The 26,129-nt window shown below is 34.8% G+C and overlaps 1 protein-coding gene across 1 annotated transcript; it reads right to left on the bottom strand.

The window, feature by feature from the left end:
• Nucleotides 1-1,382: 1,382 nt before the first annotated feature.
• LOC135779300 (P-selectin-like) lies at nt 1,383-8,840 on the bottom strand. The gene is made up of 5 exons (XM_065290028.1): nt 8,703-8,840; nt 8,199-8,266; nt 4,803-5,153; nt 3,360-3,445; nt 1,383-2,104 (listed from the first exon to the last, which is right to left on the bottom strand). Exons 1-5 carry the CDS (start codon nt 8,741-8,743, stop codon nt 1,958-1,960), a joined length of 693 nt encoding a protein of 230 aa, XP_065146100.1. The 5' UTR covers nt 8,744-8,840; the 3' UTR covers nt 1,383-1,957.
• Nucleotides 8,841-26,129: the final 17,289 nt, after the last annotated feature.

Genomic DNA, 26,129 nt, shown 5'->3' with positions numbered 1-26,129 from the left:
TTCTAGGGATATGAAAAACAGGCTGCAAACTTCCATCCCCTATCTTGCTACCTAATCGGTGTAAAATGTGCAAATCTTCGACCATATCTGTAATTTACCAAATATCTGCATCATGCTTTCCACATAATGGACTGAAAAATAAATGTGAAAACAGCCTGTTTGTATTACTTTTTATGACATACAAACAACGCTACACACACACATATAAAAATGTGTTCTTTCATTACTATGTTATTTTAACACAAAAGGCAACATCAGCTAACATTCATGCATAAATGTTGTTTGTCAGAAATAATATAAATATATCATATATTATTTATTCATTATTTTGTATTTGCTTACACGCATGCCCCATGTGTTCTGCATACATTGCAGGTTACAACAACTTCAGTTTACCAGTGTAAAAATGTAAATTACCTGAATGAAAGTGCGAACTAAGAGCTCACAGCAACACCATCTTCGTCTCATAAATTCAAGTGGAGGTGACGTATTTCCCCTTGCACGCTAGTGGAGGTCATGTGTTTCATGTTTGAGAGTGGACCTCCACTCGCCCAGGGGCTGCACCCAGAACTTATTGTGTTTTTATTGGTTCTCTTGACTGATATGTTTTTATTTTTTATTTACAGCCCTAATTGTCCCAGTGTCATTTGTTTTATTGTTGTAATGTTACTATGTCTGGCCGTTTGGTAAATGGTTCAAGCAATGCCATGTAAAGTTTATCATGTTTGTAATTTAAGAAACTGCACTTGGGTTGACGTTATTCACTTCTCAGTGGAGTTTTGTAACAACAAGAAGCGGATTCTGGTTCTATTTGCAAATTAGATGAGTTTAATTCATCCATAAGGGTAAGATAAACCGTGAGCAGAAATCACTGAAAACCAGCCATGAACATGACCTGACACCCACAAATCAAGGATAACAAGACACACCTGGAATCAAGTGTCATGGCCTCATAATGATAACTACAGAATACTTAAAAATGAAAAACGTAATCATAAACCAAAAACACAAGACAGATTACAATTGCACATATTACTGGTGACAGTTTTTTTTTTCACTTCTGCAATCTTTGCCCTTGTTTGAAATGGCAAAAAAAAAAAATTATCTGCCACACCATTTAATAAATTGAGATTGTGAAATAAGTCAAATCGTAATTATGTTGCATTTAATTTGTATTTATGTATTTGTACAACTCATACAGTTCATTGTCATTGTCATCATTTATAAAACAGCCTGAACCTTATCAAATGAAACCAAAATAAAGTGTACAGTTAAAAATAATCAAGCATGACTAACTTATACAGTAGGATTACTAAACCCTTTACCTAGCACAGACCATTTTGAGTGGGCGGTGAAAAGATGAGGTATCACAAGTTAATATATAAAATATATGAATATATTTAACAATTAAATAAGAAAAAAATGTTATAGCAGTTTAAATGTATTGTAATAAATACAAATAATGCATATAGTATTATTTTATACATAAAATTATCAAACAAAAGGAGGTTCGTGTTGGTTTGCTGCATACTCTTGTCACAAATGATTAAATTACAGTCACTGCATTATTATTACTGCTAAAGGTTTTGAAATATGAAATCTACAATCTTAGACCTTTACAACAATATATAGTTTGTCGCAATAGATTAACATTTACATAAAAAATATAAAAGTAAATTCAGGTGTCCGCTCACGGGACAGTGCCAGTTAATGGGTTAAAGCTTTAAACATAATAGTTTAGCAGTACTTGATGCTACATTTAGTTTTTAGTGAGACATGCACAGAAAACTGCATTTGTGACTGATATACTTCACAGATCTGCTACTAACTAGTATATATTAGAAACAAATGATTATATAGATAAGCATAACTTAAAACTAAGTTTACTTTTAACTCCCATCAACATAGAATAATTGCATTTGTGTCTGATAAATCACTTTATAGATGTGCTATATTATTACTTATTAAAACGTTGAGCCGAGCAGTCAATCTGTTGAGGGGTAGTTTCCCTGACGTATTTTGGTGTGAAAACATTTCCATCTGGTTGTACTCTCCATTTCAATTTTGCATTCATTACCCCACGATTATTCAGCTTCTGTGTTATCTGAAGAACAGAATCATTACTGATGGTACAAATTCTCTCTACACATTAGAGAGTCCTGGTGTTTGTAATTACTGATATTTCTCATTAGTAAAGAAAAACATTTAAGATGACATTTTGTTGAATAATTGCCCAGAATGCATAAAATTTTCCTCTGCATTGTGTAAAATAATACTAAAAATAATTTAAAGACATTTTTGTACGACTTTAATTGATACTGTAATGAAGAAGGCCATTGAAGTGTGCAGGCTATAATGACCATATTAAAGGGATAGTTCACACAAAAATGAAATTTCTCCCATCATTTTCTCACTTTCATATTGTTTCAAACCTGTGTTTATGAACCCCATACACTTAAATAGTAGTAAATGAGAATACTATGGAAGTGAACAAGGCTCATAAACAGTTTGGTTTCAAACATTAATCAAAACATCAAGAATTTTCATTTTTGGGTAAACTATCCTTTTAAAAGAAACTAATAGTAAGGACATTATGGCTGCATAACAATTAATCACAACTAATCATTTGCAGAAAATTGTTGTATAGTTGTATATAAACACAATTTTTTTTTCAATTCAATTTTATTAATATAGCGCTTTTCACAATTTGGTAATTGTATCAAAGCAGCTTTACATAATAGATGTAGTGAAAAGCACAGAAAATTGACAGATAGCATAACATAATACACGATAGCACAAGCAGCTAAATTTGCTGCGGCTATAAATCAACATTATAAGCAAACGTATTACTAATGTAACGTATAGAAGTTAAGCCCAAAAAGGCTGCCTCTCCGGGTTGAAAAACCCCCTAGGAGAAAAAAAACCCCGGAGTTTTAGCCAAGGAAGTAAAAAAAGTCCTAGGAGGAAAAAACCCTTGGGAGATATATATATATATATATATACACATTGAAACGGAAGGAGATTAAGCGGAGATTAAGCGGGTTTTAAGAAAAAAATATATAAATAAAATTGTATATAAATATAAAAATGTATTCTTAAAATTATACATGCATGAGTGCATATTATATTTATATAATTATTATACAAAAACCTTTTTTCTGCAAACGATTAGTTGCGATTAGTTGTTATGCAGCCCTAAATGATATAAACATTTGACAGTAAAATATGGACTTTGTTTCATATGCTTTACAACAAGTAATGTGGCATCAAAGTACACTGCATTTGTAGACATCTTGCCATCATCATTTTTTCCTCTATTTTGCATGTGGTCTGTTTCTACTCATGATGTGAATACTTACCCACTGTGAGATTGTGTCCATCACTTCAGGGTCATTCAGATTCTGAACAGATTTCACCTCCAGTTTCACAATCTGTGTCTTTGCAACTGTAAAACATTTTTTAAAAGTGCATTTATTTTTTGTACTGAAGTATTTTTTGAATTAAGTATAGTTGGCGCAGGGAGACAAGTGTGTCTATTTGTGCTTGCTGGTGTTTTTGGGGTGGTCGGGTAGTTTACTTTTTTAAGTTGAGCCAACAGATATTTTTTACCGTGCATGGGATCTCCATTTTAATCTATATTAAAAAAAATTGTTTGCTTTCTTGATGACACTATTTGATTTACAATTTACAATTTACATGCATATCCATTTTGCTGCATGCTGGTCCAGAAACAGTTGACAGGACTGTGTAAGACCATTTTGTTTACATTGCATATACAAACATATGCTTGCTAGAGTGGTTGTCACAGTAGTCTCAGCCTCAGATGTCACGCCCACAGACTGTTGGCTAAACGTCTGATGTTTTTCATACACTTTTCTGGAAACCCTGTGAGAATGTCGAAGTATTCTTTGATTGGTTGAAATAAAGCGGATTTCCAAGAGACACGAGTGTCGCGATTAGTTTCGGTCCCTGGAAAACAAAGCTCTGACTTTCCATTGAGGAAGAGAATCAGTGGTGTTCACGTGGATAATAATGACCAGTTAAACATTGGATTCTCAAAAATATGCGAAGTTCGTGGCACAGACTCTCTAAAAGACATTTTGATTGAGGCAGTGGAGTCAAAAAGTTCAGTTCACCTGAATTGCTTGTAGATGTTAAAAAGTGAAGAGATATGCTTCAAACAGATGTTTACAGGGAGCGTCTCATTGGTGTGGCTGTTGATGAAGTGCACAACGTTGTTCTATGGTGAGTAATGTTGTTTATTTAGATGCTATTCGGTTGCGGCTGGCTATTTCAATAACTGACTTGTTGCCAGCCGTCTCGTTATTGTGGGGAGTCCGAAACGTGACGCTAGACGAAACAAACTGTGATTGGTTGTTTGTCAAACAGCTCGTGGGTGGGCTTTGTCCAGAAAAAGCAGTCTGGCTTCGCGAGACTATTGTCACAGTGACTGCTTGCTAACACATGTTAGCAAAACCCTATCCACCTCTACAATGTTCTGATCCAAAGATCTATTTAACTATCTATCTGATCATTGTTTAATATAAATCTGGGAGGCTGGTTTGCTAGGGTACTCTGGATTTTAGGGCATGGCTAAACTGCACATACAGTACTTGAACCCGAGATGGCAGGATTTTATTTACTAATGTATTTAGTTGAAAACCAACTTGTCAGCTGAACAAAATAATTAAAGTACTCAAACTGTGAGGTTTTTTCTTTATAGGGGGACACTTTCTCACCAATTAATTAAATGTTTGTTTGTAATGTAAAATGATTAACCAAGAATAACACATGAAACTTACTGTACACACAGATGAAAGGAAGCAGATCTGAGCAGAGACGATCGTCAAGCTTACTATCAGTACCTACAGCAGCGCAAGGGCGACCCTTTCCAGTCAAGTCAGGTTTTCCACTCATCCAGTAAATGGAGGTAGGAGAGAAAGTGTTTCCATCTGACCACTTCCAAGATTCTCTGTACAGGCCGATCCATGGACTAAAATATGATGGCACCATTTTGTTCAAGTCGTTCATTTCAGTTAAACTTTGAATGGTGGCCAGGTCTGTGTATTTCTGTCTGCAGAATGCCTGAGCCTCTAGCCAGGTCTTCCAGACAAAATCATAATAAATAAACCTAGCTGCTCCTGTTGACGTTTCTGTAATAAGACATTAAGGACAGCTGTAATCAAAATTATTTAACCCCCATTTAAATAATGTTTAGCTTGCATCAGGTGTGCTTGAGACAATGCCAGTTATGCAGATTTTTGATGTTGTGAGGACTTCTTTTTGCGGGGTTGAATGGTTTTGAGACTGCATAAGTTTAACTTTCTGTTGGTTTTAAGGAATCTGCTTGAAAAATGTATAGAGTTCAGATACGAAAGTGCATGCAACCAGGCAAAAAATAAAAAATTAAACCTCTAAATCTAATTCTTTTGGACAAGACATAGTAAACAGTTGAAAAATTACTGCAACTTAAAACATGGCAAACAATGAATGTCAGAAATCAAAATGTAAAAAATATGTGGCCAACAAAGCAATATTTCTGAATGGCCTAAAGGCCAGGATTAAGCGGATTTGAAATAAAAGTATTTGATGAACGTATAATACGTGCCGAGACCAACTTGGACCACACTTACACAATAATCATGAACAAGGAAAATATATAAAATATAAAACACAGATATATATATAATATAGGGTTCTTTTTCTGTGTTCATAATTAATGCGTATAAGTTGTTCTTACATTTTTGCATACATTTAGAAGAAATTTTACTATGAAAGTTTTTGTTGAATCAGGATTTGTTCGTCCAAAAGTCCATACACACGTCATGCACAAATCCATGCGCACGCATGCTTAGTGAGTGAAACCCAAGGTAGGTAGTTTTTAGCTGCTTTTGAATCTGAACTCCTCAAATGTTTCCTTAACTAATGAATAAATGGTCCTTTGAGGTAGAGGTCTTCACCGGTCCCCTTAGATCCGAAAACCCGAGGTCCGACCCGAGACCCGATCGGGTTCGGGTCTAAAAGTTTCACATGTGCTTTGGACACGGGTCGGGTACAATAATAGCGGCATCGGGTCTCGGGTAATTTAAAAATGAATGTGTTTTTTCTGAACGGACCCGAGAAGACCCGAACTCTCTCGCCTGTGTGCGTCAATGTCCTTTTCAAACCTCTCATCTGTTTGCCAAGAGTGCTTGCGACATTGTGTGGTTGTCGGAAGGTTCATTTTCTTTGAGACAAACATGTCAGTCATATATAAATGTACATTTTAGCGGTTACGTTGGTGTCGTCGTCAGATAACAAAGTAAAACGAATGAAGCAGCTCGCCAAATTGGTTGCAAGGCCACCGGAGTTTCTTTCTGTCTGACTGCTGCGCATGGGTCTGCAGAATGCACACACGTCAGTGCCGTTTACATTCGGTTCCAGTCGGGTTAAAAGAAATTCACTAGTTCGGGTCGGACTCGGGTCTAATTTTCTCCGGTTTGTCTCGGGTCGGGTCTTTCTTTAAAAATTTTTTATTTATGCACGTCGGGTTCGGGTATGAAGTGATTCGGGTCATTTCGGGTCGGGTACATTTATTTGGACCCGAGAACACCTCTACTTTGAGGAACCAAAAATGTCTCTTCTATATGCATAAATTGCAATATGAATTATTGAATATATTATGAGGCAAGAACAGTTGTGCAATAGTGCAGTAATGCTGACCTGCAACACTTAAAGGGAAACCACAGTTTTTCAAAATTTTACTATGTTCTTACTTCAACTTAGATGCATTACTACATACCTATCTTTTTTCAATGCGTGCACTTTTAATCTTTGTTCAGCGCCTCGTGAATGTGCTACCCAGTCTCACAAAGTTTCGTGATATAGTCACGTATTTTTTTGATTCTTTTTTCGTGCTATTATCACGAAATTTCGTGTTTTTTCGTGATCGTATAACGAATTCCTGTTTTCGTGTGATTATCACGTATTGGTTACTCAACTGCTTTTTCCTATTTTTAAACCATTGTCGCTTCGGTTTAGGGTTAGATTTGGTGCTTGCATTAGAAAGTCACTTTATATATTGGTTTATACTATTTTTTCTGATTTATTTTTTTATATGTCGCCTGGCGTTGGGGTTAGAGTTGGGTTTGGTTAGGGATGTCATTTTATGTAAATCTAACCCTAAACCGAAGCGACAATGGTAAGAAAATAGGACAAAACAGTTGAGTTACCAATCCGTGATAATCACACGAAAACAGGAATTCGTTATACGATCACGAAAAAACACGAAATTTCGTGATAATAGCACGAAAAAAGAATCAAAAAAATACGTGACTATATAACGAAATTTTTGCCTAGTCGCATTTATTCCTATGGCTCCAAACAGGGATGAATTTAGAAGCCACCAAACACTTCCATGTTTTTCCTATTTAAAGACTCTTAAATGAATAGTTACACAAGTAAGTATGGTGGCACAAAATTAAACGTTTGTTTGGAGCCATAGGAATGAATGGGGCTAGGCTAAATGCTAACACATTCACGAAGCGCTGTACAAAGATTTAAAGTGCACGCATTGAAAAAAGATAGGTATTTATTAATTAATCTAAGTTGAGGTAAGAACTAAGTAAAATTTTCCTTTAACCTGTTAGCCAGCACTTCTATTTTTGAGCATTTTCTGAAAAACGACAACTCCAAACTAAAACGTCTGCAGCTCTTAAACCCTATGGTCTATATTCATAATTCTGGTCTTGTTTGAAACTAGACACTTGACATATTGTTGCCTAATAGTCATAACAACTCAGAGTAGTAAAGAAACAGAGTAAAACAAGGTAAAATATACATTAAATGACTTCCGTTTTTCTTTAAATAACATTCACTTAGCAAAAAAGGTATGAAATGGTCATCTGAGACACCTGGGGACACCATATAGGTAAACTGAATGTCTGACCATGCTGTGATTCAAATTTGAGAATGATACTCCAAAAAATGTTGTTTCTGTGAGCTTTTATTTCAAAAAAGTCCAGGCGTCCTTTCAGAAAAAGTGCACTTGGAAACTCCAAATATACACATGATAACAAAATGACATGATTATCAAAAGAAAATGAGTCAGGACTACATATTACATGATGTATATCAATTCAGAACTTCTCTGCCCACCAAAGCACATAGAAAAAACTATTTCAGAAAAAAACATTTGCACATTATAACAAAATACTTGCTATTTTGAATGTGGTCGCTCATGAATGCACTCCAGATTCCAGTCCTCCTCTGGATGTCAGCTGAAGACCTGTTACATCACATCACAACACAACACAGACACACACAAAGCAAGAGAGGATTTTAGTTTGAGTCAAAAGTTAGAGACATGCAACTATTTGTATGAGAAACTATGATGTAATATACATGAACATAATACATACACACATTCACACATTACATGAATATATTTATAATTACAAATGTCTTATGTTTGCCAAATAACCTATATTTCTCAGCTGGTAATACTCATATTTTCCACCACATATCTTGTTTTTAGTTTGTATATTCTGTGCATTTGATTCATATAGCTATAAAAATGATTCATTTATATAACATGTCATAGAAAATGAAACCATGTAAAACTCGTATTTTAGTCATCTCCACTGTTACTTTATAATCAAAACAGCTAACAAGAAACTAGAAATGTAACGTAAAATAACTAATGAACAAAAGAATCCACTTACTTTATCCAAGCGAGCGCAGCTGAGCTCATAGTCCGGTCCATCTCTCGTCGACGACGCGGTTTGTTTATATCCAATCTTGTATCTTTGCTCCGCGATCATGCTCTTTATCAACTTCTCCAAAACACTCTCAACACAAACAAGTCCTCTGCAGTCGACAATCCACAATGGAGATGTTATATCTAACCTTTGAGAGGTTTCTCAGCGGCTCCGGAGAGCCTAGCCGGCTGCTATGCTACCCAAACAAACAAACGCGCAGGGAGGGGGCGTGGGCATTCCTATCCATGCGCTTCTGTAGATTTGCGCAGAAGTACACTTTACTGACGTAAGTTGAATCCTTGTAATCGTTTCATGATTGGTTACTACCCCTGCCCATCAAAACTTTGCTGGCTAAGCATTGGCTGGCTTTGTTTTGGCGTAATCCAGTCAAAAGCCTATGGTTAGCTGAAGGACATCTGTCTGGGCAAATCGGTGTTCCCGATTCATTTTGAGTTGTCAAACCTTATCTGATTGAACAAAACAGAAAAATAGGGCGGGATATTTATCGGAAGAGTCTAACGAAGCAGGAAGAGATGGATTTTCACTGATAAAACTCGATATTTGATAGAAAATAAACATGATCGATCATACTTAGCGGACGCGCGGATGTAAATAAAGGAGGGTATTGCTGGATTTATCACTATTTTTCGTTGTTTTGGATTAAAACGTGGGATGCTTTTTGAAGAGTGGACCCTTACGTTGCAATGTACGTTGAAGTTTTTGGGAATTGTCAGAGATGATCAGAACCATATGGCAAGACATGTGAGTACCCACACCAGGGGCGGATCTAGAAAATTATTTATGGGGTGGCAAGGGGGTGGCATGAGAACTACAAGGGGTGGCAATGAAGTAAGCGTCCTTGCATGGTTGTCGTGGATTCAAGAAATTATATACTGTATATACTATATTCTGTGAACACTGGACCTCAAATTTTTATAACATTAATAAACGCAACAACAAATGTTCCTATAAGTAAGTACCCAAGCAGCTACCTTTAGCATCTCTGTAGCACCCTTTGTCTTAATACTAAGTTAATACATACAGCTTATCAATATCTAAAAACACTGACTGGTTGAACATAATGGTATAAAGACAGTTATATAAATAAAATAGGATTGCCTAGTTTATATTTATGTAAAACATATTTGAAAGGCAAACATCTCTTTCGCTCATAACCCTCTTCGTTAATCCTTTCACTCACTTGATGATGGATTTCTGTCTTTTCACTTCTTTTTAGCTCTTTGCCATCCATATGTTTCTTTCCTTCATTACTTCATCTATTCCTTTCCCTTCCACAGCATATTTTTCTGTTTTATTTGTACCTTCCACTCCCATAGTATTTGATTTTTCTATTCTTTTTGGTAAAAAGAATGGATATCAGCCTTTCTTTTAATAATATCCTGGAAAATGCCGCATTAAGTTGTCTTTCAAGCTTTCTAAACATACACAACACTGAATAGTTTTGTTTCCTTAACGAAGACAAATAAAAACATCAGACTATATCATAACGAGCGATTTCATATGCACGTATGGAATATTTTGATTGCTGCAGTAGCTAACAAGACATGACGGGCTAACTCTAGAAAGAACTGCTTAAAATATATTTACTGCTTACACAAACCTGCAGTTCAGTTGTTTTAACTACCAAGCAACTACCTCGTGCAATATTTAACATCAGTTTAATTTTTGTATTTTTATCCTGATGCAACATTTATCTATAAATATGACCGTATTTAGTACTCTGATTTGCCGATGTGATGCTCAACTTAACCACTTTAAGACACTAAAGAGAATTTGTTTTGGCAGCATGTGATGATGTGAGGTGCTTTATTAGATCAGAATTCCTCGCTACAGACGTGAAGAGACTCTTTCTTCATGGGCATAAGTTGCACGTTCATAATCATTCTTGCCTTTAACCTCAACGATGGAAAAGTAACGTTTGTGCTTTTTATACTTTGTGTTTGCGTCCGCTACCTTTGTTTTGAGCTCGTTGTACTTGCCATCGCTCTGTTGTTGCGGGTTTGTGCGACTCGGAAGGGATGGACTGCAGCGCGAGAACCGGGCTGCATGTGAGTGCCTTGGATGGGGCGATGCATCCTTTCACCGCAGTTTCCAAACGTCTCCAACCACGCCAGAAAAGATCGCTAGATTTGTCCTAGTCGCTTTTTTAATAAAGTCGCTAAAGGGGTCTAAAAAGTTTCTTAATCTAGCGACCAAGTCACTAAGTTGGCAAATCTGCGCGGACTTTTTTTACACTGTAAAAGACTTTCTGCTCGGACTGACTGCATGCTTGTGTATGAACTCTGCTGCCTCTGGTTGGCTAACGATGGAAATTAAGCCAATCACCATCAGCTACGTGGTTGTCCCACCCCGTCTAAGACACACACACCAATCATCGTCAGATATGTGTCTCCCACCCCCAAACACACGCAGAGAAAAACTACATTGCCTTTCTGGTTAAAAGAGCCTACTCGGGTATAAATTATATATATTAGGATACCCGCGCTGGGGTGGCATATGGGGTGGCAATGCTTTTATTTAGGGTGGCAACTGCCACCCCGTGCCACCCCGGTAGATCCGCCCCTGACCCACACCCATTTTTATATGCGTTCCGTCTGCATTTCATGTAACCCTTTCCACACCAGTGTATTGATTGCAAAAATAAGCTCAGAACATGAATTTTGAGTGTTTAAACTTTCAAATAATGCAAAGTTTATGATTGTTGATTGAATATTTGATGTTAAACAAAGTACAAAAACACGTAAAAACGCCCCCTAGGGACCGCCGCCGGGCCGGTGCGTGTTATTTAAGTGAGTTGATTGTTTTATTTGTGTTGAATGTAGGAATAAAAAATAAATGCTTCAATCAGAATGTCTAACATGTTGGTAATATTTCTTACCATTGAAGCAAAAAGTGGGGAGGTAGTCAGTGCACTTCCAGTCCTGCCATGATCCCTGATTGAATACACCACACTCATCTTTCCCACCGGAGTTGTCTGGCTCTCCAGATTTCCATTGCACATAGGAGATGTTCTCATTGTTATAAGACCACCGCCAGCTGTAAATATCGTTGTACAGACCAACCCAGGCTTGTGAAGTCATGTACGGTACAACTGTTTTTTGAAGTTCGCTCCAGTCAGTACCGTATGGAACCACGGCTATGTCATTATAATTATCTTGGCAGTAAGTTATTGCGTCATCCCAGGTCTTTGGCTGCTGGACAAGAAGATATCCACGTAGAGCACTCTGGGTGAATGAACAGAATCCTGTTGAGAGGAGAATGTACAGAAATACTTATTTTGGTTAAGCCCACAGTCTCTTGAAAGACTTGTTTTATATTTTTAATATATATTTAATTTGTATTTATATTTAAATGTATTTCAAAATATACAAAAATAATATATTTTAGAAGTAAATAGATTTTAAAGCACAAAAAATATATTTGGCCCTCTCATATATTTCAGTCCAAGGAAATTGATGTCGCATTGCAAGAAAAACATACAAACCTGTAAACATAAGAGTTTTAAAAGGTTAAAATTAAATATATTTTCAACTTCAAAGATATACTTTATAAAATTAACTTGTATTGAGCATATATTTAAAATGATATTTTTTCATATGGGATGTAAAATTAGAAATGTATTTGCTTTCCCTTGAAATAGATTTTGAAATATATGTTGATATATGAAGGTTAAAACTAAATATATTTCCAAATTCAAAAATATATTCAATTGAGCATAATATTCTACAAAATGTGTTATATTTAAAATATATTTTTGGGCAGATAAATGTATTTTTTGCTGTATGGGAGCATTATAACCCTGATCTTTTTACAAATAACATAGTTCATTCATAAAACTTTAGATGCGCAGCTGATAGATTAATGCTGAATTGAAAGCTGACTAAAACCAAACCAATTGTCTTTTTTTGCAAATTGTTGCAATGACAATGCAAAACATTTAAATATTGAAATGGTTTTGTTGGCATAGAGATATATTGCGTAAACATGAGAATCTCAGTATTTCCTACAAGTGTTGGATTAAAAGATCTAATGGGAAGGTTTAACAGTTATGGATAACAAACTTGTAAACAATAATCCACAGACCGTTTAAGCCGAGTCAGAACAATAATTGCCTGTTCAGAAGACATTTACAAACCATTTTGATTACTTTTCCAATAGATGCATATGCTGTTTTGGTGTTTCACCATTTTGAGCACTGTATAAGGTATTCATTTTTCATAATATGGTATTCATTTAAACTTTTACAATTTATTTGCCAACAAATTAATTATCACTTAAACCACTAAAAGCCGTTTGGGACAGTATCTGTTTTCAGGACATATGTCTGTAGGGCAGCAATAGTACGTGACATTTACAGTATACGTGTCACGTTGAGTCTAGCTTGTGTACTATGGAGGCATTAAATATTGTTTTTAATACTATGAATAGCAACTTAATATTGTAGACTGAACTTCTTGGGGAAGTTTCCCAGACAGGGATTAGACTAGTCCTAGATTAAAATAAATGTAAGAGCTCCAAACTGAAAACAAATTGCACTGACATATCTTAAAATACATCAGTGCCATTTGTTTCGCCTCAAAATGCACACAAGTGTTTTTAGTAAGGCATGTTTGTTAACTAGTCTAGTCCTGGTTTACATTAATCCCTGTCCGGGAAATCACCCCCTTGTGTTTTGAATAAAAAATTAAATAAACTTAAAATTTACCAGAGAATTTGCAGGGACAACGTTTTATCCACGTTTTAATCTTTATAAATAAAGTAATTTCATAACACATTCCTTGATGTCCATGTACTAAATTGAATGAAACATGCACATTTAACTGTAAATGTTGTGTACCGTTTCAGCCGTAAAATATACATATACTGTACTTGCACACACACACACAAAGAAAACCTATGTAAATATTCACACTGACCTGACAAAAGCAGTAAATAAAGCAACATTTTCATTGATGATTAATTTAGAGAAATAATTCTGAAACAGAAAAAAGTGCATACAGGATCATGGCAAACGAGCAAGGGAAATAATGCTAATTAAAATACACAAAAATGTCTTAGTTTACCTTCATCAACGCTCAGGACTGAAGAGTCTTTACTTTATCAATCTCTACATTTAAGCTTTTATTTCCTACACACATCCTTATGGATAACCCTTTATGCAAAGCCTGTCTCAAATTTCATTTAGATGTTGTTTACTATATGAGGCTTTAGATTCAAATAGCATTTCGGAGAATGGAAATATTCAGCCAAGAAACCACACGTACGCCACATTGGCCTTTGTATGAGTTCATCTCTTCTGGAATGATCTTTAATTCTTTCATCAGTTAGGCACAGTTCATTTAATTTCAATACAGGTTTCAATTGACATACAAATATCAACAAGAAGGGTGTTTTTGACAGATTTTGGAAATCTTTAATGAAAAAGTTAAAACTAAAGATACATTTATATTTGCACTTTTGCAATCTGAAGTAAGTTAAGGTTTTAAACACCACCTGAAGGGCTTTGAAATGCATAACATTATTTAATGTAGTGATTTAATTTCAACTGATACTGGAAGTTTGCCAACTGCGTTTTGTTTGTGGCACAGTTCAGCAGAGCCGCATTTGAGAGCTAGTGAGCGCTACAGTTGTATAAAAATGAAGTCTAATCCTGTCCTGATTGAGATAAAATATAAACTGTTATTACAGAATAAAACCGTGATGAAAGTTAAACAGATTTGTGTGTATGGCAGCGCTGTTTGTCTTCTCTTCTAATCATCGTCATTGTTGTAATGTTGAGGCTGTCTAATCATTTGTGATCTTTGTTCTACACAGCGCTTTATTACATTATTATGGCACAGACTTGTGCATTTGATCTGATCTTCTCTGTGCGAATGCACTGGATTTAGTTTCTTATCCCCTACACTGTGAAAAACATGCAGTATGAAGTTAAAACCATAGCGTATAGGATTACGTCATCATTTTAAGATTTTTAAATGCTTGTATTTAAACAATACCTGTTTATATATAAATTTCCTTAAGCCTAACGTATTCATACTAAATGTAAAAAATATTTGCATTACATATGGAGGAGAAAGGCAATAATATAAAAAATAATGCTACAGTATGTTATGTCTTACTGTGTCAAATCATCATTATCTGAATTGATCTCTAACTAGATGACAACTCATCTGGTACATTGTCTGGTCAATGTAAACAATATTTATCTTATATCATTTTAAAATATAGGAGTTTAAGCTAAAGTGAAATGTAGAAGAAAATGCACTTTTCATTTCCATTCACAGAGACTACAGAAAAATCCACAAACGTTTACAGTATTCAAGGTAAATTAATAAATATTATAAGCCTTAAACATCTTAAAAATAGTTAGCATTTAAGGCTCTATAGTGCATTTGCTTTTAGCAAAATATCTTGCTTTTTGTCCAAACAAAGAAAGTGGGTTGTGTTTACTGGTTGTCAAGCTCAATTGCAGCATTGCTTGGTTATTTAAATTGCATATTAGTTTAAGAATATTTACATATTACCCTGATCCTCTTACACTCACTTGAACTTTTCCTCCTACATACAAGTGTCACTGTTAAAAGTCTGATTTCAAGAAAGATAACAACACATTAAAGTATCAAAGCTATTCAAAACGATTTGTTATTTGTTAATTATTATTTGGGCCAATTATCGCAGTGTAAATAATAACATTGTATTGGTTGTTCTTTGTGATTTGGAGATGTGATGACATCACATCATAGGGTGGAGTTGAACATTTAAGCCATCTCAGAAATTACTCCATATCTCCGATATAGGGTACTATATAGCAAGTGGGTCATTTTGTATGTCGTATAGCTTAGTAAACACCTTCCCTGCATTTGTTTACTTTTTTAAACGACTCTGATTTTGTGTGTACATTTAATGTACGCTGGCTGACTCACTATTTTCCATGCTTCACTGTGACACTGACCGGAGTCAGCTTGAAGACACTTATAGTAAATCCCACAACAATGTTCATACACTTGTATTGACCAAATAAAAGAAAAATAAGGTGAAAATCAGGTTAAAAGGATCTCCATGAAATTCTCAGAATTAAGGTATATATTTGCATTATTTTGTAAACAATTTGATTGCTGTGACTACGCATCATATTATTTACTTTGTTTGGGTGTGTGTGTGTGTGTGTGTGTGTGTGTGTGTGTGTGTGTGTGTGTGTGTGTGTGTGTGTGTGTGTGTGTGTGTGTGTGTGTGTGTGAGAGAGAGAGAATTAAAAATGTAATACAGCATCTTTTTAGTTAAAAGTTCATAATCATTTATTTTTATTTCTGCATTTTGTCATGCACACCTGTCATGCAGACCTAACCAATAAGTGAGGTAAGAAGCCGCTTAGGGCCCTGGGGAACAAGGTGGCTATTTGTTTTCTATTATATATTGTTTGCCCTGTCTGTAACCATTAAGATTTTAACGTTATTATTACATCTGCTCAAAAGAGCAGATAGACTTTAAAGTGAGCGAGAGCGCGCACAAGTGACAATTACCAAGCAGAAGACAAGGTTTAAACAATCAATGAAACGCAGCTACACTAAAAAAATAATTCATTCAATTTACTATTTTTTTAAGGTAAGTGGTTGCAAACACTTACCTTAAAAAAATTGAGTAAATTGAATAAATATTTTTTCAGTGTACCCCAGCAGAGCTAAAAAGATGAAACTCTCAAAAGTTGCTTATTTTTTCCTACAAACTCGCACGGTCAGTGCTGCTTCAACAAGTCCCACAGAAGCTGTAGCTGTTTACTTACTGTACGGCCCTGGGAAATGTGCCAGTATAAATAGCACATAGAGATTAAATAATAGAGCGATTAAAAAAACATAATTTTCTCTTCATCTGAAGCAATTGTTTATGCAGCATCCCCTTCCCAATGTGCTTTTCAAGGGCGCAAAAATGCTACTTGGAATTCGCCCAGGGAGTTTTTATAAGTGAGATCCTGCTTTTTAGCCGAAACGCGCAATTTTTTTGTATTAGTTTTTATATAGAGGACATAAAAGTTGCAGGTTAAAGATAATTCTAACATGCATTGTTATTATTTACGAATATAGAAAACAAATGATGAAGTGCTTAGATGCAAAGCCCACTAAGTGCATCTTGCATGATTTCTTGTTAATAAATAACATTTTATGCCAACAAACCGGTATTTCTGAATGGCCAGATTGAGGGATAAAGCGCAAAAGTATTTGATGAACACAGTATGTGTCGAGAGCATTCAGTTACAATCATATCATTATTATTTTATATTTGGCATTTAGCTGCTTTTGCATCGAAACTCTTCATAGTCTTGCTGGTCGAAGGTATGTTAATTAATTGTGATTTTTTTTAGCGCACAATTTTAGAGATATGTTTAAGTAGATTAGGTTTTCACTGTAGTCTTGTGAGTGAAAGACTCCACAGAGGCAATGGAAATATGTTTGCCTACTAGTGTGACTTCCAAAATGGGACTTTGCTTAAACATGCCTTTGAGGTCTTGTACATGCTGGTGGAATAACTAATAATCCTGCTATGTAAACCAAGCAAAGTCTCAACATTTGCCAATGGAAGCAGGCCACAAATGGTACTCAAGCAGAATAAGCCTTTTACTGCTATGTTTACCGGCAAGGCAAATGTGTTAATTTGTGTTTTCTACTATTAACTACTTTTTAATACTAAGTGGTGTATATTTTAGACTTTCACTAGTAGGGGTTAAAGCCCACTGTCTTGAATTAATCTGGTAGTTTTGAGTGTCGCGGTGGCCTACCTGTTGCCGCCACCTCAGCTGGAAAAGTGAACACTGGACAACCTGGACACAGCTTGTCCCTAATATTGTGAATTACATCTGGGAAGTCTGAAATCATCCATCGGTGCCGCAGATTTGGGAGTCCTTGGAGTTAGCATCCTGGCTATGTGCCACCACTATGCTGAGTTACACCGTCAACCAGCTCATGAATCTCAACAGTTTTTAACTCCACCATCCACTGCAGTGATTAAACAACTTGGACTTTTTCGCCATCTGCATTACATCTATAGACGTTCCCGCAGAAAGTTTGTATGCACACAGACATGTCCTACCATCCCAGCTCTCTGGTCAGCAGCACGAACTGTTGTTTCACGCATACGTCATCAGAGCGATGCCTGTCAGTTATCTATCACAGCAAAAATTGCACATATTCGCTCTGCCCTTTCTGGTCCTCCCACCCTAACTGTTCTTCCAACGTTTACTGTCTCCCAACCACTAAACAGCTTATTTATAACTAATGCAGTTGTATTTGCAAAGGTAACTGTTGTAAAAAAAAAATAATTTTGCCAATCATTTTTAAATTTCCAGTGTGTCACTGCCTCAACCTCTCCATTATTAGTCTATAGTACCCAAGTTTGTTGAGTTTTGTGATGCATGCTTTACACCTTCAAGTATGCATATAGATTCAAAAATGTTTTATTCACTTTAATTCCTTGCATTTCATTGCATTTTGTAAAACAAATAATTATTTTTTTTTTAGAAATTTTTAAATTTGAAATAGTGTATTAACTGTACTGTATTAAAGCCTGATAAAGTCTAACAGTGCTCTTCAGTTAATCTTCTCTTTAATGCTCTTATGTTTGCTGTCCTCTGCTGGTTGGTTCGTTGTACTATCTTGTATCCTGTTTAGTTCTGCCCTGAAGTCTGGTTTTAGTTTTGACATTTATTTCTGCCTCTTTTGTCCCTCCTTGAGTTTTTTTTTCTTTTGTTTTATAGATTGAGTTTTATTTTCGGAAAATGCTGTGTGCGACTGGGTTCTGTCTCACCCAAACCACATGACAACATGATGAATACTAATGCATTTACTGTGTGTTTCAGTGTGGGGGCTCACAATTCAAATAATATTTGTACTTTTGGAAGAATTATTGCAGTTCAAATATTCGACTAGACATAAACACTGCTAACATTTATTCACTCATATTTGGAATTGTATGTGAATACTACAACTACAGTAGACTATGCATGAATTCCAAATGATCAGTTAAAATCAAAAAAATGTTCACGACTAACCCACACCAACAAAGAATTTGTACAGTGAGTTTATTTAATTTCTACAATGCTGCATTGTTTCAAAGCAGCTTTACATGAAAAGAAAAAAAACACAGAACAATGGAGAATTATTTTTACATGGTACACTCTAAAAAAAACAAACGGTGCTATATAGCACCAAAACTGTTGCTTTGGATCGTAACCATAGAAGCACCGTTTTTAGTGCCATATAGCACCGGTGAAGCACCAGCGAACCACCTGTGTAGAACCATATAGTGCTTTGTAGAACCATATGTGGTGCTATAGTGGTGCTATATGGCCCTTATATGGTTCTACACAGGTGCTTCACTGGTGCTATATGGCACTAAAAACGATTCTTCTATGGCTACGAGTGTATATAAAATAAAATATAACAGTATAGAATCTATAATGTTATTGCAAATTTTATTGTCCTCATAACTTGAATCTAGTAAAACAGTATATACTTTTCTTCAACTATTGTGCTTCTTTTGTATAGACTTTCATTGCAGTTCACAGACGTGAGATGAAACAATCACAACTATAATAAATTTCATGTGCACATAATTTTAACCATCAGAGCAAAAAAGCTAAAAAAAAAGTTCGGCATACTTGTGTGCATTTCATAGTCAGTGCAGCATCTGTTGCCATTACAGGAATTGGACCTCGACAAACTTTCACATTTCCAGAGAATGAAGATTTAAAAACAATCAACGCAAAAAAAAAAAAACTCAGATAGCTGTGTATTGTCATTGGCTTCAATAAAAACAAACACTATATTATCCTTAACTTATAAAGCCACATTTACTGTTTTTTATTCTGAATTAAGATTCATTTATAGTTATATGTTTATAAGTATAATTCATTTGATTGACTAATGAGCAATATCATGCAATTCATTCAAAAAAGATTAATTCAGATTGATTTAGATTGATTCCAATTCAATATGCAGCATGACGGTAAAACAACTTGGTTTTGCAAGTCAATTCAACCTACTATTTTAAGTTTTGGCTTGTGATAAGTTGATATAACTTATAAAAACTAGTTGAAATAGTTTAACTTAATTTGTTAAATTAAAGTTACATAAAAATCTATGTTGATTTGACAAAAAAAAAAATGCAGCATGGTTTTACAGTGTGACTACTAAGAATAAATAGTTACAAATGTTCTAGTCACAAAGCAGTTTATCTCTGGTTGAAGTTTCCTGTTTTTGTGAAAAAACATCTCCATTCGACTGTGTTCTCCATGTCAGTATTGTTTTCTTTATCCCATGATCCGTCAGATTCTTCTTGATCTAAAAGTGAAATCAGTCCTTGTTTACTGCTGACACACACTCATGTTAGTGTCTTTACATTTATGCATAATACATTTTCAGCTTACATAAACAAGTGCTTTGAACGTTACTTAACCATTAATCAGTGTTTGGGACCCCACTGGACATTTCCTTTATTTTTTTTAAAGTGTTATCTTCATCTCAGGGGCATGAAACTCTGTGACTTTTCCTAAATAATCTAAACATGCATACTTTTGACCACAAACACCTCAAAAGGTGTTTGGGGTCAAAATGACCCACATTGAAAATGAAATCTGAAAATCCAAGGTCTGGTCCTCGAGCATAAATAAAAAGTGGAACAAATCTGCATTGCTCCTACTGTCAACATCTGCCAGATGTGCATGGACTTTAGTTCATGATACGAAGTACCATTATTAGTGTTTTGCACTCTTCTTGTTCTTTCACTTGTTTATAAGCCATGTGATTTATATAAAAAAAAAATATTGTTCTGTATACCCTTTACTCCTGTTCATTACAGTTTATTGGTGTATATTGGTTTATTATATAATATATATATATATATATATATATATATATATATATATATATATATATATATATATATATATATATATATATATTCACATGAAATGAGTCCATATGGACCTCTATTGAATATATGTGGTCATTGCACATCTTTCTTCAATTGTATATTTTTTAAGTTTTTCCACAAACCAGCAGATGTCAGTATTCTATCCCTAACACACAGAGCAATGTTCAAAAACAATTTAGATTTAATTAAGATCGACATTTAAGTGATTTAAAAAAGGGAGGCAACTTATGGCATAGTAAAGTAATTGTGGAGCAAATAGGTAAAAAAATTCACATTTCCACAAAACACAGCATAAGTGTATAGTTGAGAAGTAAATTTCAAAGATGTTATATAATTTTCCGTATAAAAAAAATATATTTCCTGATGCAATTGCTCTATCAGACCCCAAACACCAAAAACATTTTCCTTTTTGAACACTGATTAAGGTTGAAAAGATCCTATTACTGTTGCAAAATGTTCAACACGTCTGCACCATGTTTTAACTATGTTTCTTAGTTATTTGAATGTTTTAGTTACATTCTAACCTTTTTGAAACATTAGGACAAAATTGTGTTTTATTGTTCTCTCAATGTTAAAAACACCTATTTTTTTATCTTTTACAAACATTTACAAACCAGCTTGTTTCTGCCATATGCATACAAAAGCTCTTCTTGAAAAAGCGTGACATGTAAAAACTAAAAGCGGTTTAGATGTTGGTGTTTTCTTTCATTTAAAATCACTTTTATGGTGATGCACACTATAAAACAAATTATGCTAAATAGCACTAAAAATGATTTCCCTATTATTACAAGCTTTTAGTGCTATTTAGTAATTTTGGAGGGTTAATGGTAATGCGAAGTTTGTTCTGCGCCATCTAGTCCCCCTGAGGTAATGTTTGACGTCTTATGTAAGGAAAAATATTCTTCACTGCAGAAGATATTTCATAACTGTATGAATTAGTTTGGATGAATGGATTGATGCACTTTTTTGTGCTTTAAAAACGTGGCACTGTCCAAAGCTATTAGTTAAGCTTAAGAAAGCCATGGTTTTATTTTATTTAACAAATAAGTATACCAGGGGCGTCGCTAGACCCCTTTTACTGGGGCACGTGCCCCAGTGTAAATCTTTTGTGCCCCAGTGTAAATCTCAAGTTTAAATTTTAGCAGTTAACTAGTGCAATCCTTTACAAAGACAATCGCACGTATCCATGGCCGCGCGCGTCTTTGCGTTCATTTGCGCACAACCGCTTTCAAAAGGTGACGACACGCGATTGAGTTTGTAGCTTATGAAAACATGACGAGACTAAAGTAAGTTTCTAAATAATAATGCTTATAATATTTTGACTCGATTATTATTGGCTTCTGTAGATGTACATCAGAAATGTTTTGTGCAAAGCAGGGAAATGGAAGAAGAAAGTAGAGCTGATGAGTTTAAGGGAGTTAAGACAAACTACATCCTGACCCTGTCAGGTCTCAAACATTAGATGAAAAATCTCAGGAAAACCTCTTGTCAAGTCTAAAGAATTGCATTGTTGCTGAGAAAATCAACAGATTTATGTATTACACTGTTCTGTATTTTCAGATATGAAATTAATATTAAGTTTACTAATATTTAAGGACACTAACTTACATAACAGTTAGCAGTAACTATGAGATTATTTAGTATAGCAGTCATAAAATGACTGGTTTCTTAAAATATTATTGTAAAAATAAGTTAATAATCATTGCTATCATTGTATAATGTAGAAAATATTTCTCTGCTGTCATTATTTCCAAACATGTTATGCCATTTATGCCTCCAAACATGTTAATTATGTTAGGTATGATAAAGATTACACTTGTATATATGTATCTTTCACAGTAACTGTTGCACTGTAGAATAATGGGTTAAGCAAAGGACATTGTATAGAAGTGTTGCACACTTCTCGCACACAGCAGGCTTTCAAAAAAAGTCAGCAAAAAATTGGGGGCCTGTGCCCCAGTAGAGCTTTATGTCTAGCAACGCCCCTGCATTATACACCTAGAATAGCTTGGGGATGAGTAAAATATGGTTTTATTTTCATTTTAGGGTGCAATATTCCTTAAAGGTACTGTAGCATCACTCAAAGCAAAAAGTTAACCTTAACTCTACGTATATATAATAGTAAAAAGGGATATTGAGTAAAGTTCATTTAAGTCAAAGCAGCTATAAAAATATTTACAGTTACAGTTAAATATACTTACAAACTGCAAGATGGTCTCCATTACTGCAGAGACATTTAGATTCTGTCCAAATTTCACTTCCAATCTCACAATCTGTTTCTTTGAATCTGTAAGAACATTACACTGTAAAAAGTTAATCTTTCTAAACCACTGAACCATATAGATATTTGTGATTACAAAAGTTGCGCTCACACTGCTAATGTTCTATATAGGGTACAAATGTTTGCATAATTATGATGTATGTTATATAAGATTACACACAAAACTCACAAGTCGAACAGATGAAGGGAAGGTGATTTGAGCAAAGTCGATCTTCTATCAGACCAGTAGTGCCTATACCTCCACAAGGTACTTGCCCCTTTCCAGCAATATCTGGTTGTCCAATCATCCAGTTAATGGAGGAAATGGAAATATTTGTATCATCTGACCACTTCCATGAATCCCGGTATAGACCAATCCATGCAGGATTAATCTCTGTCATTAATCCCAACTCGTCATTCTCCGTTTCATTCCGAATGGTGGCCAGATCTGTGTAATGCTGTCTGCAGTAGCTCTGAGCTGAGAGCCAGGTCGTCAGGATATTAGAAATTAAAACGAAACATTTTCCATTCTCTGTAATAAAATGTAAATCTTCATTAGATTTTAACACTGTTACTTACACTGCTGCCAGCTTGTTATTGTAATAAGCATGAATTCATGCAAATAACTAATGCACAGATAATACTGAATTAATGTATTACTAATGATTATTCATTAGCCATTCATTAATGATTGCCTCATTAGCAACTAATGAAGAGTCTGTCTGATTAATATATTAGTTTATATATGAATTGTTATTAATTAAATATGTAATTGTGGATTAATTCCATCATCACTTATTTTATTAACTTGTTAATTACCACAATGAGCCAAAGCCTTATATTTCAACTTCAAGATAATACAGGTAAACTAATATGCATTAATATATTATTAATTACAGCATTAGTAGTGTGTTAATTAATACAATTACTAAATAATGAGTTAATAATGATGTGCCTCAACAAGTAAAGTCACAACATAATGATATATTTGCAAACCATTAGCTAATGATTAATTAATAATTAATGACCATCACTAGACTTTATAAAAGTTATTTATTAAACACTGGTTTCAAAAAACATTGCCAAAAACACATTTCCATATCACACTGCATTAATTTATTTAATAGAAATGTAATAAAAAGTTATTTACTGCAAAAAATGATTTCCATGAAAAAAAATTCTTAGTATTTTTGTCTTGTTTTCAGTAAAAATATCTAAAAATTCTTTAATTAAGATGCTTTTTCTTGAGCAAAACGACCCAAGAAAATAAATCTAGTTTTTAGACCAGAAATATCAAATTTAAGTGATTTTGTGCATAAAACAAGCAAAAAAATCAAGCCAATTTTTCTTGAATTTACTGTTTAAGAAAATGTTTTTTTCATACCCTATTGGCAGATATTTTGCTTGTTCAGATTTTTTTGCTTATTCAGTGATTCTGTTTGTTGTAACACAGTCTCACCCCATGGCGTCAATATTTGACGACACTTGACCATGCGTCAATATGTTGACGCGGAGGGTATACCTTTCGCGTCATTTTTTGACGAACTGGGGACTTCAATACTATTAAGTCCGTTGCATTCTCTTTCCTATTTTCTTACCATTTTCGCATCGGTTTAGGGTTAGATTTACATAATGACATCCCTACCCAAACCTAACTCTAACCCCAACGCCAGGTGACAACTGTTTCATTTCGCGTACCTAACTCTAACCCCAACGCCAGGTGACAACTGTTTAATTTCGCGTACACTGTTTAATTTTGCGTAATCTAACCCTAAACCGACGCGAAAATGGTAAGAAAATAGAATGCAACAGACGTTATAGTATTGAAGTCCCCAGTTCGTCAAAAAATGACGCGAAAGGTATACCCTCCGCGTCAACATATTGACGCATGGTCAAGTGTCGTCAAATATTGACGCCATGGGGTGAGACTGTGTTAGGTATAGTCAATCATCATAATCTCATCAATTGCAAAACTGTTTCAGTGTTACTTTATTTATTCTGTAGTGTGCACTATTGGCAAACCGGTTTCTCAAACCATTTGGCCATCTGCATTCAGTCCCAGCAGGCACTTGACTCCAACATTTACAACGTCGGACAAACGTTGAAGTTTGGTTACAAAATGATAACCTAATGTTGCCTAGACATCAACAGAAAGCTTACATTGAGAATTAACAGAGGTTGAGCTCTAGCTTATATTGATGTTTTAAGTTTTGTTTCAAGTCGCCATTATGTTGATCAGTGTTTGCTTTAATTGTTGATGACATTCAAGTGATGTCATGGGATTGAAAGGGGGTAGAGTCAGAAGTTAAAACAACAAAAGGTTTGCATAAATGACTACAACACTCTGAGAGAAAGAAATGCTGCATCTTAAGAGCCAAGTGCCCTTGATCAACATAATGGTGACCAGGGGCGTCAGTTTGTGTTGAAAAGTGGTGGGGACAAAAGATTAGATGAAAAAACATTACAACAGGATGGGAAAAATATTCAATAACAGTGCATCAAAAATGGGCATAGCCTAGGCCACACTGCAAAAATAACTTACTTTCTTAGTATTTTTGTCTTGTTTTCAGTAAAAAATATCTAAAAATTCTTAAATTAAGATGCTTTTTCTTGATGAGCAAGACGACCCAAGAAAATAAGTCTAGTTTTTAGACCAAAAATATAAAATTTAAGTGATATTGTGCATAAAACAAGCAAAAAAATCTGCCAATGGGGTAAGCAAAAAAATCTTGAACATTTTTCTTATACACTAAATTCAAGAAAAATTCAGATTGGCAGATTTTTTTGCTTGTTTTATGCACAAAATAACTTAAATTTGATATTTTTGGTCTAAAAACTGGACTTATTTTCTTGAGTCGTTATGCTCATCAAGACAAAGCCTCTTAATTTAAGAATTTTTAGATATTTTTACTGAAAACAAGACAAAAATACTAAGAAATTTTTGTTTTGGGTCATTTTAGAAAAAGTAATAGTTATTGGGCCCTATCTTGCACCCAGCGCAATTGACTTTGTCAGTGACTATCATTCCTATTTTGCTCCGGCGCACAGCAGGTTTTTCCCTCCACAAACGCACGTCGACAAACTAGGGAATGAACTTGCGCTCCCTGGGCGGTTCAGCGCAAAAAAACAGGTGTGTTCCGGCGCAAACCATCCCTGATGCTATTTTGCAGTTTCAAAAAACAATTGCG

Source organism: Paramisgurnus dabryanus, chromosome 1, assembly GCF_030506205.2.
Source record: "Paramisgurnus dabryanus chromosome 1, PD_genome_1.1, whole genome shotgun sequence".
Classification (NCBI taxonomy): domain Eukaryota; kingdom Metazoa; phylum Chordata; class Actinopteri; order Cypriniformes; family Cobitidae; genus Paramisgurnus; species Paramisgurnus dabryanus.
This window is presented reverse-complemented; position numbering and strand designations above follow the sequence as displayed.